Source organism: Notolepis coatsorum (assembly GCF_963971535.1).
Source record: "Notolepis coatsorum genome assembly, chromosome: 1".
Taxonomy (NCBI): Eukaryota; Metazoa; Chordata; class Actinopteri; order Aulopiformes; family Paralepididae; genus Notolepis; species Notolepis coatsorum.
The window spans coordinates 298,418,544-298,432,265 of record NC_140165.1 but is presented as its reverse complement, the minus strand read 5'-3'; the positions used below and the strand labels follow the sequence as shown (position 1 = coordinate 298,432,265).

At 41.5% G+C, this 13,722-nt stretch overlaps 2 protein-coding genes across 5 annotated transcripts in view; one reads left to right on the top strand and one right to left on the bottom strand.

The window, feature by feature from the left end:
* Nucleotides 1-13,722, top strand: part of chrna10a (cholinergic receptor, nicotinic, alpha 10a) — a gene marked incomplete at both ends in the record, with an annotated part of 116,654 nt that overhangs the window by 33,976 nt on the left and 68,956 nt on the right. The gene's annotated exons all lie outside the window — the stretch shown is intronic.
* stim1a (stromal interaction molecule 1a) overlaps nucleotides 1-13,722 on the bottom strand; it is a 69,325-nt gene that overhangs the window by 17,235 nt on the left and 38,368 nt on the right. For all 4 annotated transcript variants that reach the window (XM_084333984.1, XM_084333986.1, XM_084333987.1 and 1 more), the window contains exon 7: nucleotides 7,380-7,557. In XM_084333984.1, the coding sequence (XP_084190110.1) occupies nucleotides 7,380-7,557 (178 nt within the window). The remainder of the gene's footprint in view (nucleotides 1-7,379; nucleotides 7,558-13,722) is intronic.

The window sequence follows — 13,722 nt, the reverse complement described above, 5'->3', positions numbered from 1 at the left end:
AAAAAAAATGATTCTTTTTTTTTTGAAAACCGATACCGATATTTTCCGATATCACATTTTAATGCCGATATCGGCCGATAATATCGGACATCCCTACTTCTAACCCATGTGAGTACAAGGTGTGTAGTGTCAATGGGACATACAAGTTATGTCTTGTCAAAGTTGTACATACATGTGATCTGAACTTTGGTTGGTTTGTACACCAATATCGATCGTGTGATTTCTGAATAGTGCCACCATAATGGCACAATGATGAACACGATGAACTCTGCACACTTCTTCGTTACGATGGAGAAAATATAGGCGTCATTGGTGCAAATAGGACACTGTTCAAAGTAACAAGTCACTTCCCGTTTATGGGACAGACGGATGGACGGAGCCGACAGATGGACAACAACCGTAGCTGCTGGGTCGCAGATACAAATGAACTGTGTTCAGATACATAAATATTACAATCTTATGGAAATTAGCAAGACATTGTACCATTTTCAAACATGTTAAATAAGAAACAAGGCATTCCAACAGTTGTCAGTGGATTACCATTTCAGTGAGATTAAACATGCGTTTCCTTATGATGTCATCAAGTTGTAATGCATTTCATTGTCAAGTTAGCGCAATTCACATCAGAATTCAGTAAATCTTCCTAAAGTGTCCCGATGACGTGTCAGCGATGACAATGACTTTCCTCGAGTGTGGTCCCTACTCCCCTTTTTTGTGTCAGCGATGACAACAATATATTACAAAAAAAAGTCATACATGGAATTTGTTGCCAGTCTTAAAATCTGGTTAAAACCATGTAATTTGTGTCCACCGCCCTCATAACACAAAAAGACGGATGACATAATGAGATAATGATTCTCCCTTTGGTAAAAACACAAAACAGACAAAAAAAAAGAAAAAAAGGCATAGTGTTGTTTTTCAGTCACCAGGGGGCAGTATACTTTCCATGTCAGTCTGAAAACCACAATAGAGGGGACAAGAAGAGAGCAGAGGCCCAGTGAAAGGTGATCCAGGGGGGTATTGAGGTGGGAAATGTGGGTGGTGGACACTTGCCACTAATGCCTTCGACCCTGACCTCTGGCATTCTCCAGCCAAGAACAGCACCGACAGGGCTGCATTGTCTAGGTCTGCAAGGAAAAGGGCCACATTGTTGTCTGTCATACTGCATTGCAGGGTTCAACAAAGGAAAGAAAATCAAAAAGCTTTTTTTTTGTGGCCAATTAATATGGCTTTATTGTCATGTAACTGATGTAATTTCATATACATTTCATAATTATCGGGACGTAAGGGTGGCGCACCACGTAACGCACTGCAGTGCAATGCGGCCATCCCGGGTTAGACTCCCGGACCCGGCGACCTTTGCCGCATGTCCTCCCCCCATATCTTCTCCCATCCTTCCTCTCTGCCAGGCCTGTCCAATAAAAAAAAATACCAAAAAAATCATCTTTTATTTTTTTTTCCATAATTATCATTATGTACAGCTTAGCTAGACGACGAATGCATATCAACCAATGCAACCCGGGAGTGGCCGGTCCTCACACCTTGCTCTCCACAAGGGTGAATTAAGACCGGGGGCCGACGCTTAACACCAGCTGGTGTTGTAAAAAAAAAAATAATAATAATAATAATAAAAAGGCACCCAGGAAACACAGCGTGAGGCCAGGCCTCAGACAGCCTCCTCCCACCGTCGCCCAGCAGTTAAAAGGGGAGTGCGGTCGGGCCAGGCCACTTGATACAGCAACAGGATCTGTTTGACGCTTTGGAAAGAGAAGAGCAGCTGGCAGCAGGGATCAGGAAGAAAGGCACGGCCCAGACACAGAGGACATGCCCCCTAGCTGCGGGGAGAGATGCCAGCCTTTTCTAGGCTCCGCTGGGCAGAGTCATCTACTGTATCCTTTACAATGCTGTCGTAGTTCCCCCTAGCTAGGCTGTCCACAAGGCCACACACACACCTCAAAGGAACACACCAACATTTGGGGAATTAGCTCACTGTCTTCTCCAGAGAGAGAGAAGAAGATAGATACCAGTTTCCTCTGTGCATTCAGTAGAAAGCTATCTGGCTGCACGTTAGCCTAGCTTAGCACAATGAATGGAAGCGGACATGACTGGTTAGCCTTCGGGAGAGGTGTTAGTTGGACAATGCCTAGGCTAACCGGTATGTCCCGCTTACTTACATTTTCAAATTTCACTTTATCTATACGTTGTTTAATTACTTTGGGTATTATATATTAAAAAAATTCTATAGATTTTGGTGGGCTTAAATGGTACACCTAACCTAAGTGCCAAGGCAAGCTATAGGCTGCCCATTTAAAATAATTAATCAATCTGTTCCTATTTGCTTGTGTAATTCTGCGCTAATTCTAAAAGCTTCCTTCACATATTATTCACATAATTTAGCATTAGCAGATACATTTGTTTGTCAAATGTTAGTATGCCATACAGTATAGAACAGAGGTTCTCAACCGTTTATGTCAAGGACCCCAAAATGTATAGACTTTAGGCTATGGATAAGATGTTGTCTCAGGGAACCCCATCGGAGAAGATTTTTGTTTAAGATATGCTTATGTGCTCCAACCCTCACGGACATCTGGACCCCACGTTGAGAACCACTGGTATAGAACATATTCAATTACTTGAGATCTCTCCGATTGGTGGACAGTTCCCACATTACAAAGTAGGTTAACCAAACATTTTGGTTGTTGCCGTTACTACCGCTGTGTACTACCAGTAACTGACTGAGACAATAATTAGACACGTAAACTGCATAGTTTGAGTGGAGTAAGTATGTGTGACGCCTAATTAGCCTCTATGACCCTTTTTCCGTCCAAATGTTGTAGATAAGTGATGCGTCTGCATCTTTTGAGTTTAAATCATTAGCTCTCGAAACATGAAATGTAGTATTGTCGCCGCGGCTCACTCACTGCTGCAGTGAGCATTAGAGCTGGGGCAGGATGTTGGTGTTCAGTGTCCTGCATACCTCATTAACACAATTACTGCACACCGCAGGGAAAACTCCAGGGAAATCATTGATGAAAGCACTCGACTAGGTCGAATTTAACCGAATGCACGGACAGGTTGTTGGACGTGGCGTGGTTTCATCTAGAAACTTCCAGAACCAAAACCTCATCATAGTTTATAAGCAATGAAAGGGTCTATAATGTTGTGAATTCACCCATCTCAAACCCTGCCCTCTCTTCTTGATCCTCCAATCACAACTGTTGCTTCCCTCAGACAAAGCAATCGTTGTGATTGGAGAATCCTATAACTAAACTAGCACTCATGGCTCTTTCAGACAGACACGTTCTGGTTCTGGCTCTGTTCGAGTCTCTGTGCTTTCTGGCGAACCAGCCCAGGCTCACACCAGTTTAAGCGGAACCAAAGTTTCACCAACAGAGGGCCTTGCTCAATACTCAACGCACCACGTGGATGCTCTCTACACAGTCTAGCCTCTAGATTGGGAAAGCGCTCATGTCGTGGCACACACATTATGCCCATATACGGACCATGAGAGGCTCAAAATGGCCGAAAGCATCATCTGAATCAGACGGATAAAGCTATTAATCTAGCATCTTTTGGCTTTGGCTTTTGTGCATAGATCACAAGATTGATCAGCTTATAACGTGTATTTCAGGTTGAGGGGCTTGTATGGTATTGTATCTACTCTGCAGCAGCTAGTAATAGACGATAGCGTTCTTTAAATACTTGACCAGCTAACATTTCACACACTTGGTTCATACAATCTAATTGTAACTCGCAAACCACTGCAAATTCTTGCACATTGTTGTCACTCCCTGCCTTCGTCTCCCTCCTTCTTCCTCTCGTCTTCACAGCCTAGAATATGACATGCCCACTGATTATGTCACGGCAGGGAACAAAATAAGTACCAGCCAACCGCCAATGGCTGGTAAAAAATCTGCCTGGCTGGTAGTTTTTAAAATCTACCAGCCAAATGGCTGGTAAGTCAAAAAGTTAAGTTTGTTCCCTGAGAGCAGAGCTACACAGCAGTGCGCCTATTTTGCGAGCCGAAATAAGTCTGTGGTTTTTTCTTCTTCTCACAACGGGTCAAATGCATCTAACATGCATTGCATCGTCGCCATTCCTTTATGCCCACATCGCCCGAAATGAACGTTATGTTAGCGTAAGCTAACAAGCTAATCCTGATCAGCGGCAGAGCCATAGAGAACAGCAGACAGTGTGGACTGGGGAAAGGGAAATGGGGGGGTGGGGGGGTGGGGGGGGGCACTCTCCCTTTCTCTGTGTGTGCGTGTGTTTGGAAAGACGATGAAGTCACTAGTCGGGACTCAGGAGAGGAGTATATTGTAGTAAACTGAGGATTACTGAGGATGCACAGATAATGTTGATATTCAAATATAAAAAGGTTTCGAGAGGAGTGGAAGTTTGAAGACAGACTAGACTACAATATGATGCGGGGGTGGTGAGTTGAAACAGTGTGTGTGTCCCCGACCCCACTTCTATGTTTCAATAAATTATTTGCATTTAAAACTATTAACGCTGACTCATTCCTTCAGTCCACTCAAAATTATGCTAATATTCCTTATGTTGTTTATGATATTAATTGAAAATAGTATATGAGAGTATTATATAGTAATAATAACACATGGCGATATACTAAAAAGCTATTTTTAATTTTTGGCTGGTAAAAAATCTGCCTGGCTGGTAGTTTTTTAAATCTACCAGCCAAATGGCTGGTAAGTCAAAAAGTTAATTTCGTTCCCTGTGTCACGGTTTGCAAAAAAAGAAAATAATAATGGTTCCAGCTGAGAACCAACTTTTCAGGTTCTGAACCAGTACATTTTTGGCCCGAACGCACCAGCCGGTTCAAAGGTTAGATTTGGGAGCCAGAATTGGCACAGAGCCCTGCCAGTGTGAAAGGCCTCTCTCAGAGATGCACCACCCATGCTACAGGTTGATTATTAATTATTATTTAATTATTTAGCCGACTGTCAACCTATTGATCCAAGAAATAATAACAAATGCACAAGCTATTGTTGTGATGGACAAACCACCCACTTCATGTGTGGGTGTAAAAACAAATAAAAGGGGCCATTTCTCGTCCTTGTAGAAACTGCAATGCAAAACGCATTATTGTACTGTGCAAGTTTGCTTTGTAAACAAGAGACAACAATCTAGACTCAATGGACACTTTCCTATACACTTGTGTTTCATGCGCTTGTCAAATATCTTTCTGAATGTCGAAAAGACATCATTCACATGCTTGAGATATGCTAATATGTACACACTAATCTAATTTCTGAAGAAGTATAACATTGAAATAATTTCCTGTACAATTTCTGAACAAGTTCTAATGACTGTCGGAGAGAAAGGATACACCGAACACCATCTCTAAAGGCTGACCAAAGGCTGGCTAGCCTACTCTTCGCCAGTGAGTGGAATGTGAGGCGTAGCCGAGTAAAAGAGGAGGAAACAATTCCACTTGCAAGCCGACATCAGGAAGCATGTACCCGCATGCGTGTGTGTTCAGTGTTAATTGCGGTACAAGTCTTCTAGAGGTCAGGCTGGTTTTACAACACCCCCACCCCCGACTTGTTCCCATGGAGTGGTGAATACACCTCTCACGGGTGACGTATTTGCTGGCTGCTCCCGAGTCTCCAGAATCTCCTGCAGCTATAGGAAAATGAATGGGACTATTAATAGATCGCTCCTACTAGCTTCGTCTGTGGTTCATGCAGCTGCGGTCCTGTGAACAACCCCTTCTAATGTACATCTCTCTCTGATGAGGCAGGGGATTTTGATTTAAAAAAGGAAAGGAAAAAACCACTAGCCAAAACAAGCTTAACATTGCAGATCAGGTCACTTGACGTCACCAGTGTCGGTGTGTTCTCTGCAACATCCGGTAATTATATATATATTTTTTTGCAATTTGTCTTTTCAAAATTGGAACGTTGACAAAACCAAAAATCCTTTAGTGGAACGCAATTTCCCCATTAACCCCACATGCAGCATCAAGGACAAAATTACTGGTAAACGGAAAAGGAAGTTAATTCCCGCCATAGGCGGATGTCATAATGTCATAATGATGTGAACGCGTGATTAGTCTATGGGCCATTTGGTCTGTATTCAACAGGCAGTGTATGCTATACTATGAGACATACGAGGCACACACACACACTACAAGTACGCCACCGTAGCGCCACACCAAGCAAGCGCCGCAGATTGTGTAAGATAGATGTAGCGCTATGCAGACAGGGCTGAGGTCAGAGGCAGATAGAGAGGGGAAGTGGGTGTGGGGGGCAGTTTGAAACCTAAGGCTTGTGTCATCAGTCTACATACTGTGAACTCACACAGGCTTGCCATCGTATAATGTCATAGAGCAGTTTCCGGTATGCAGCCATCTGAAAAGAGGCCGTTGTTGCAACTGTGGAATTTCCTTTCAATGCTTTTTGTTCCCCCCTGTACCGCCCTCCCTCCCCCCTCATTTCATCCTTGGCCGTCCCTCCCCCACCCCCTTTCCTCCCAGATAGCTTAAAAAGATGATCCCACAGATTGAGGGGGGAGGGGGGGGGGGGGTGCTTGACACATTCTCCTGGCGAGGGAAAGTCAAGCCCTCTACTGAACTCCTTCTAACCTAAATTGAACCAAGAAGATTTGACCACTCGCATCATTAACCTCTCCGGTTCCACCACACATGCAAAAGCAGTGCAAAATAATGAAACTGTGACCCATTGGTTAGAGATGCCATGTGACTGGAGGATTATACGTGTAATGTAATATGGGAACTAATGATTGTATGCATTTGTGATGATAGGCTGAGCGTGCACTTCTCTGCTGAAATGAGTATGTGACATGTACATCTACAGGGATGTAGAATTTTTTTTTTAATAAAAAGACAAAAAACGCAATTAGGGTGATTATGATGACGACCGCTCACGCGGCAGATTTGGCTATGACTGGGAATGTGAAATCTATTTCCCCCCCGGAATTAAGCCCCAATGAAAAAGGAAACCATCTCTAGAATGCAGTCAGTGGTGGTGTCATCTGTCAAGAAACCAGATGATGAATCACTTCAGTGCTCACAGGCTCTCATGATCCAGTGACAGCTAGCTACACTTCCTGTTCCTTATGAATGACACTCTGTACAAGCGAGTTCTACAGAAGTTGGTGGCAGGGGGGTAGGGTAGGGAGATGAATCCAGACTACACACCTACTCTATTCTACTTCAAAGACACTAAGAAGTTATGAATGTCTTCTTACAGCATCTTACAAATGCCGCCATCGCTCATGTGTACGTTTGGTTTTTGCGATGAGTCCAATTAGAAACACAGAACGTGTTTTCTGTGTGTGGAGACCACTGGCTTGAAACACTGACTTGCACTGTGGGCGGTGGAAAGAAGCCTTACTTCTGCTGTAGGTCATGCAGACTCTGCTCAGCCCTCTGCAGGCCATCCAGGTCCTTCATCATCCTCTTCATGTGGTCCTTTGAGTAGCGGTTCTGAATGTAGGCAAACCAGCAGCCGCCCATACCGATGACTATCGACACCACCAGCATGAAGTCCTTCAAGTGGTTATGACGATTCACTGGGGGGGGGGGGGGGGGAGACAGAGAGCATTTTAGAATGGCAATGCGGTATATTGAGGCAATTCTATAATAAAGAGTGCACGTCTAAAATTAATCAACCTTAGCAGCAGGGGTTACATGTGCACTACTGTGACCTAGCAGCAGTTTTGTGCGAGAGCCTAGTCACACTGTAACTATTGTGAAGTAACAGAAATAGATGGGCATTAGTGGTACGAATGAAGGGTCGGGTGAGACAGCGCCGAGCCAAAAGATAAAGTCAGATTAACACAATCTATTTCAGTCTGGTAACGAACACCAATAAAATAAAAATAAAAAAGAACTGACATTTTAGAGGTGACGAATCAAACGCGGGCACTCTCCCTTCTTGTCCTTTGAATGTCCTCATCCCACTAAAGGGATTCATGTCTGTGTCCAGTTTCTTATGACCACAGCCGGGCCAGCTAGCACACCCACCATTTAAAATTAGACGCAAATGCTCAATCTGGAATCAACCCAAAATCTACTGGAGAATTGTCACAAAACCAAAACAAACAAGAATAAATTACAGGCCAACGAGAAATGAGATCCATTTCCTCAGTGTTGCTAAATAGCCTACTTTTAATCATCTGGAACACAAACAAATCCTATTTACTATTTGGATGGATTATTCCTTTCAACCTGCTAACCTGCAGGGTTCGAGGAAATAACCTCTTAACATGCAGCACTTGTTTCCGCGAGAGTGACACAACAGTAAAGAAGTTTCCGTGAGAGTGACACAACAGTAAAGAAGTTTCCGTGAGAGTGACAAAACAGTAAAGAAGTTTCCGTGAGAGTGACACAACAGTAAAGAAGTTTCTGTGAGAGTGACAAAACAGTAAAGAAGTTTCCGTGAGTGTGACAAAACAGTAAAGACGTTTCCGTGAGAGTGACAAAACAGTAAAGAAGTTTCCGTGAGAGTGACACAACAGTAAAGAAGTTTCTGTGAGAGTGACACAACAGTAAAGAAGTTTCTGTGAGAGTGACACAACAGTAAAGTAAATAACCTCTTAACACGCAGCACTTGTTTCCGCGAGAGTGACGCAACAGTAAAGAAGTTTCCGTGAGAGTGACACAACAGTAAAGAAGTTTCCGTGAGAGTGACACAACAGTAAAGACGTTTCCGTGAGTGACACAACAGTAAAGTAAATAATCTCTTAACAAGCAGCACTTGTTTCCATGAGAGTGACACAACAGTAAAGAAGTTTCCGTGAGAGTGACACAACAGTAAAGTAAATAATCTCTTAACAAGTAGCACTTGTTTCCGCGAGAGTGACACAACAGTAAAGTAAATAATCTCTTAACAAGCAGCACTTGTTTCCTCGAGAGTGACACAACAGTAAAGAATTTTCCGTGAGTGACACAACAGTAAAGTAAATAATCTCTTAACAAGCAGCACTTGTTTCCGTGGGAGTGACACAACAGTAAAGAAGTTTTCACAAGAGTGACAACAGTAAAGAAGTAAATAATCCCTTAACAAGCGGCACTTGTTTCTATTAGAGTGACACAACAGTAAAGAAGCAAATAATCTCTTAACAAGCGGCACTTGTTTCTGCGAGAGTGACACAACAGTAAAGAAGTAAATAATCTCTTAACAAGCAGCACTCGTTTCCTGCAGTGAGTCAAAAAGGAAGTAAAAAAAAAACGTTAGCCTGGGACTGGGGTCTGTTTAGATAGTATCACAGAGCATGCCAACTTACAAATAGGCTTTGCAGAATGATTTCTGTGCCACCAGCTGTTATTTACAAGGAACAAAGTCCTCCATCAATTGCTTTTGCTGCATAAACCTACATCTCCCCCCATGGCATACAACTGCCTTTTCCATTTGCTTAGTGTAGGGTACTGGGCACATGTCTGGGCCTCTAATAGTTGTCCTCAGTCAACAGCCAAGAGTAGGGATGACATTTTTGTCAAACAGGATTTCTAACCAGTCACTGACCCTCATTAACCTGTAAGCTTAAAATCTGCTATACCTCTTCACTTTAGCTTTTTAATACATTCCGTCACTTACTCATTACATCCACACACTGCATTTTATGTACGGTATATTGTACGTCTATTTTTACTGCTGTGAAGCACTTTCAGCTGCAATTCTTATATGAAAGGTGCTATACAAATAAAGTTCATTATTATTATTATTATTATTATTATTATTATTGATTCCTGGTAGATTTTCTGTGTGGACAAAAAGCCCTCTGGGTCCAGCAAAATATGACGATGGCATCTCAAATATACCTTTGGCAAGGGCACATTTATTTATATAAAATATATATATATATACTAGTTTTTCTTTTCAACCTCCTACCTCATTCAGTCCATTGTCCTAAAAATAGAGGCTATTCGGTTGACATTGCTGACATTTAAACTAATATTTTAACTTACAAAAACCAATTCTATAATACAGGGTTCTCACAGACAAAGTACTTTCGTAAGCACTTAAAAAAGGCATTTAAAAAGGATACAATTCACTGCAGTTTTTCTATTGAAAAAATCTGATCCAATATCTATGGCTTAAAACCAATTTCCGACAATTAGTTACACTTTAGATTAAAACATTTAATTTCTTGATTCAGAACAATTTTATCATGGATGAACAAAACGTTCAATGAATGGTTGATTTGAATTTCAATTACCTTTTAATAAGCATCTTGTTAAAGAAAATATGCTGTTTTCAAGGAATTCCAGGCCTAGACTTTTTTTTGTAAAATCAAGCACTTTAAACACTTCAAGGACCTTGTGCAAACCCTGATAATAGGCTAGGTATGATACAATATGTTATCCATAAGCATTTTCCCTTTAATTTGGTGTTCCCTTTAAATCCTCAAGTTTCTTCCCAACATGGAGGTGGTAGTCACAGTAAAATAGTTTAAATGACTGGAGGGCGGCTAGTATGTCTGGTTGATTATGCCACTTTTTAAACCTTTACATTTGCATGCCAAGATATCTTATTATTCAACCACAACAGTTTAACGCTTTATATTTATTACAAGCGCGCTTTATATTTAAGCGGAACACATGAGTATTACAAGCGGAACACTGACATTTTAATTCTAGTTTAATCTTGTTTGCATAATGGAAATTGATTCTACGGGTACTAGTGTTGTCAAAAATATCGAAAAATCGATACATATCGATTCTGAATATTTAAAACAGTTTCGATACTCATTTCCCGAAATATCGATATTTAATTATTCATAAAAAAAAAAAAAAACACACTTTAAGTGCCGGAAACGTGTTTCGGCGTCTTTCCTAGCCATGCTCAAGTTGCAGAGGACGCCGTAACTCGTCTTTGATATCAATATTTCAAAAATCTGTGATCGGAATCATATTTCCCATCCGCAGGCCTGAGACCCACTGAAAAGCGGCCCGAGGAGACTGGGGTGAGTTTTAGCGTGTAGTATTACCGTGTTCGATACTAACTGCTATGATGAACATATGACCTAGGGGTGGATGGTATAAACGGTATACGGTATAAACGGTATTAATTTGCTCTACGGTATGGATTTTGACTATACCGTGTAACCGGTAGGGCAGCTCTAAAATAGCAATGACGTCATGTAACCACAGCACGACTATTTCAATCGCATTTGCCCCTAAAAATAGATAGAATTAGTTATAGATAATAGATATGTGCAAACTGGAAAAAGTTATTTAGGAGGCTTCGCGCAGTGGGCGTGTCAACACGCAATTGTCATTTCATAATAAACACATATCACCGCGGCGCACAGCAAGTTTCAATTTCAGTTCCTGGCATTTTTAACCAGTGGAGAAAGGTAAGATATTTCCCTATCGTTTTTCTTATATGAATTATTCTACGTTAATAAAACATACCTGGTGATCAACTACAGTTTGCTGTAAACATTACGATATGTGTGTAGTGTTATGATAACGACGGTAGCAGCGGGAGCCGGGAGGACGGCTGCAGCAGTGGATTTGCGAATAGCATGCAGCTGCAGAGCCGCAGAGCCAGGGGCTCTTTCAGGTCTGGTCACAGGCCCATCAAACAGCGCCCCCCCACCCTTGCGCCGTTCTGACCCCCATCGTCTCTAAGCATTTTGTGTGTCAATTTGTTGACACAATTGTCAATTCTTAAAGCTGAGGATGAGTGGCACCCTTGTCTCAATTCTTATTCAATTCAATTCGCTCTGCGGCTCTGCAGCTACATATGCTTCTAGCAAAATCCAGCCCGCTGTTTGCAATGGGAGCAGGAGTCTCGACTCGGGACTTATTTTATTTGGAATATAATGACTTTATACGCAAAAGTAGCCTAGTTTTAAGTTAAAATATTATAAATCTACATGCCTTGAGGATGTCATTCTTTATATAGCCTGCCTATCAGGCAAAAAAAATTATTCTAACAGAAACACTGATACCGTGATATATACCGTTACCGTCTATGCTTCAAATTATACCGTGATATAAATTTTAGACCATACCGTCCACCCCTAATATGACCCACATTAGATGAATGGTATAACGCTGCCCACGGAATTATAAACGCCCCCTCGCCCATCCGGTCAACGTGTAGATGACGTGTAGTAACTTCCAGAAGTACGTCCAGTTGGAATTTTTTATATCGCGCCGATTGCTATCAAACTGTATTTCATCATCAATATAATGCATTTGGGGCTATAAATCACGTTCTGGAGAAAGCTGCAGAAAGAGATGAAAACATACTTATACTTTAGACCATATTTTAGTATGAATATGTGAATGAAAAAGTTTAACGTTGCTACACAATGAACAATACATATAGGAGATTGAATGGGCCCTAATAATGGCAATCTAGCAATAGAATTTAAAAAGTTATAGCCCTGCAAAGAAGGGGAACTTCTCCATGTTAAATAGAGCTGGCAACGGATGGTATATCATGAATTTAACCTCCGGCAGTTAAAGTGTTAAGGAAGTTGCATTGTTCATTTCAATACCTGTAATAGTACAGTAGTCCACACACACACACGTGCATTCAGTTAAGTCGGAATATGACTAATAACAGTTCAGTTTGTCAGGTACATGCAACACAGATTACAGTGTTTACATCTGTCTGCTTGAGAAAATACCATGTTCTGCAATAAAAATGGGTTTTAAAAGTGTTATATTTATCTTCTCTTATAGTACCAGAGAGAAGCTGAGGAGAATCAACCAGCAACAAAAGCAAAATTTGTAAAAAAAAAATATATATATATATTTTTTTTGGCATCGAAAATATCTATACTTTTCAAGGTATCGTATCGAAGTCGAAATTCCAGTATCGTGACAACACTAACGGGTACCGACTTTATGCTATTCCCATGTAGTTATGGGCAAAAATAACCCATGCCGTTTTTGTATGCCGTATTATTTACACCCATTCTTAAAATGGCGTATTTCAATATGTCTGCATGCTGGGGTGTGGGATCGCATACATCAGTTATGACTGGGAAGCTGAGACTCCAATGAGCCCAATTGTATTCATTCATGTGTGATGATAGTAGCCATTTCATTGCAGGGAGACGATTCTTTTTGACAATTCACTACATAGAATGACCTATTGTGACCACCAGAATAATCACAGCCTTGTCAAACTTTGCAACCACAGACTAGAGACCTACTGTAGGGCGTTCAGAGGATGTATGGCTTTCCTAGGTTCATTGAAAATAAAAAGCGGGGAGAGAGGAGAGTTGTGAGCAATTTCACATCCACAAATTACACTCCCAGATGAAGACTCCACTGTGAGTGGAATTACATTATAACAAGTACAGTAAGCTACTTTAACACCACATTTCTTTGATCCAGTGAAGCACTCCCTATTTTTTCTTCACAAAAGGAATGACACACATTATACACATTTCAAATAGTGTACATATTACACATATTGCACAACCAGTGATAAGAACAGCAAGAAATATGTTGCATAACCCCTCACGTCATATCATGAGTCTATTGCACAACCTGAGACCTACCGTAATCGAGAACATGGGAATGGCCATCATACACTTCCATCATGATGATTTTCGAAGCCCTTAACCCTTTCACTGCCACACTACCAAAGAGTTAACCCTTTCACTGTGACAATCACAATACCCTTTCACTGCCACACGACAAAGGGTTAACCCCTTCACAACCACACTACAGAAGGTTAACCCTTTCACTGCCACACTACAGACAGT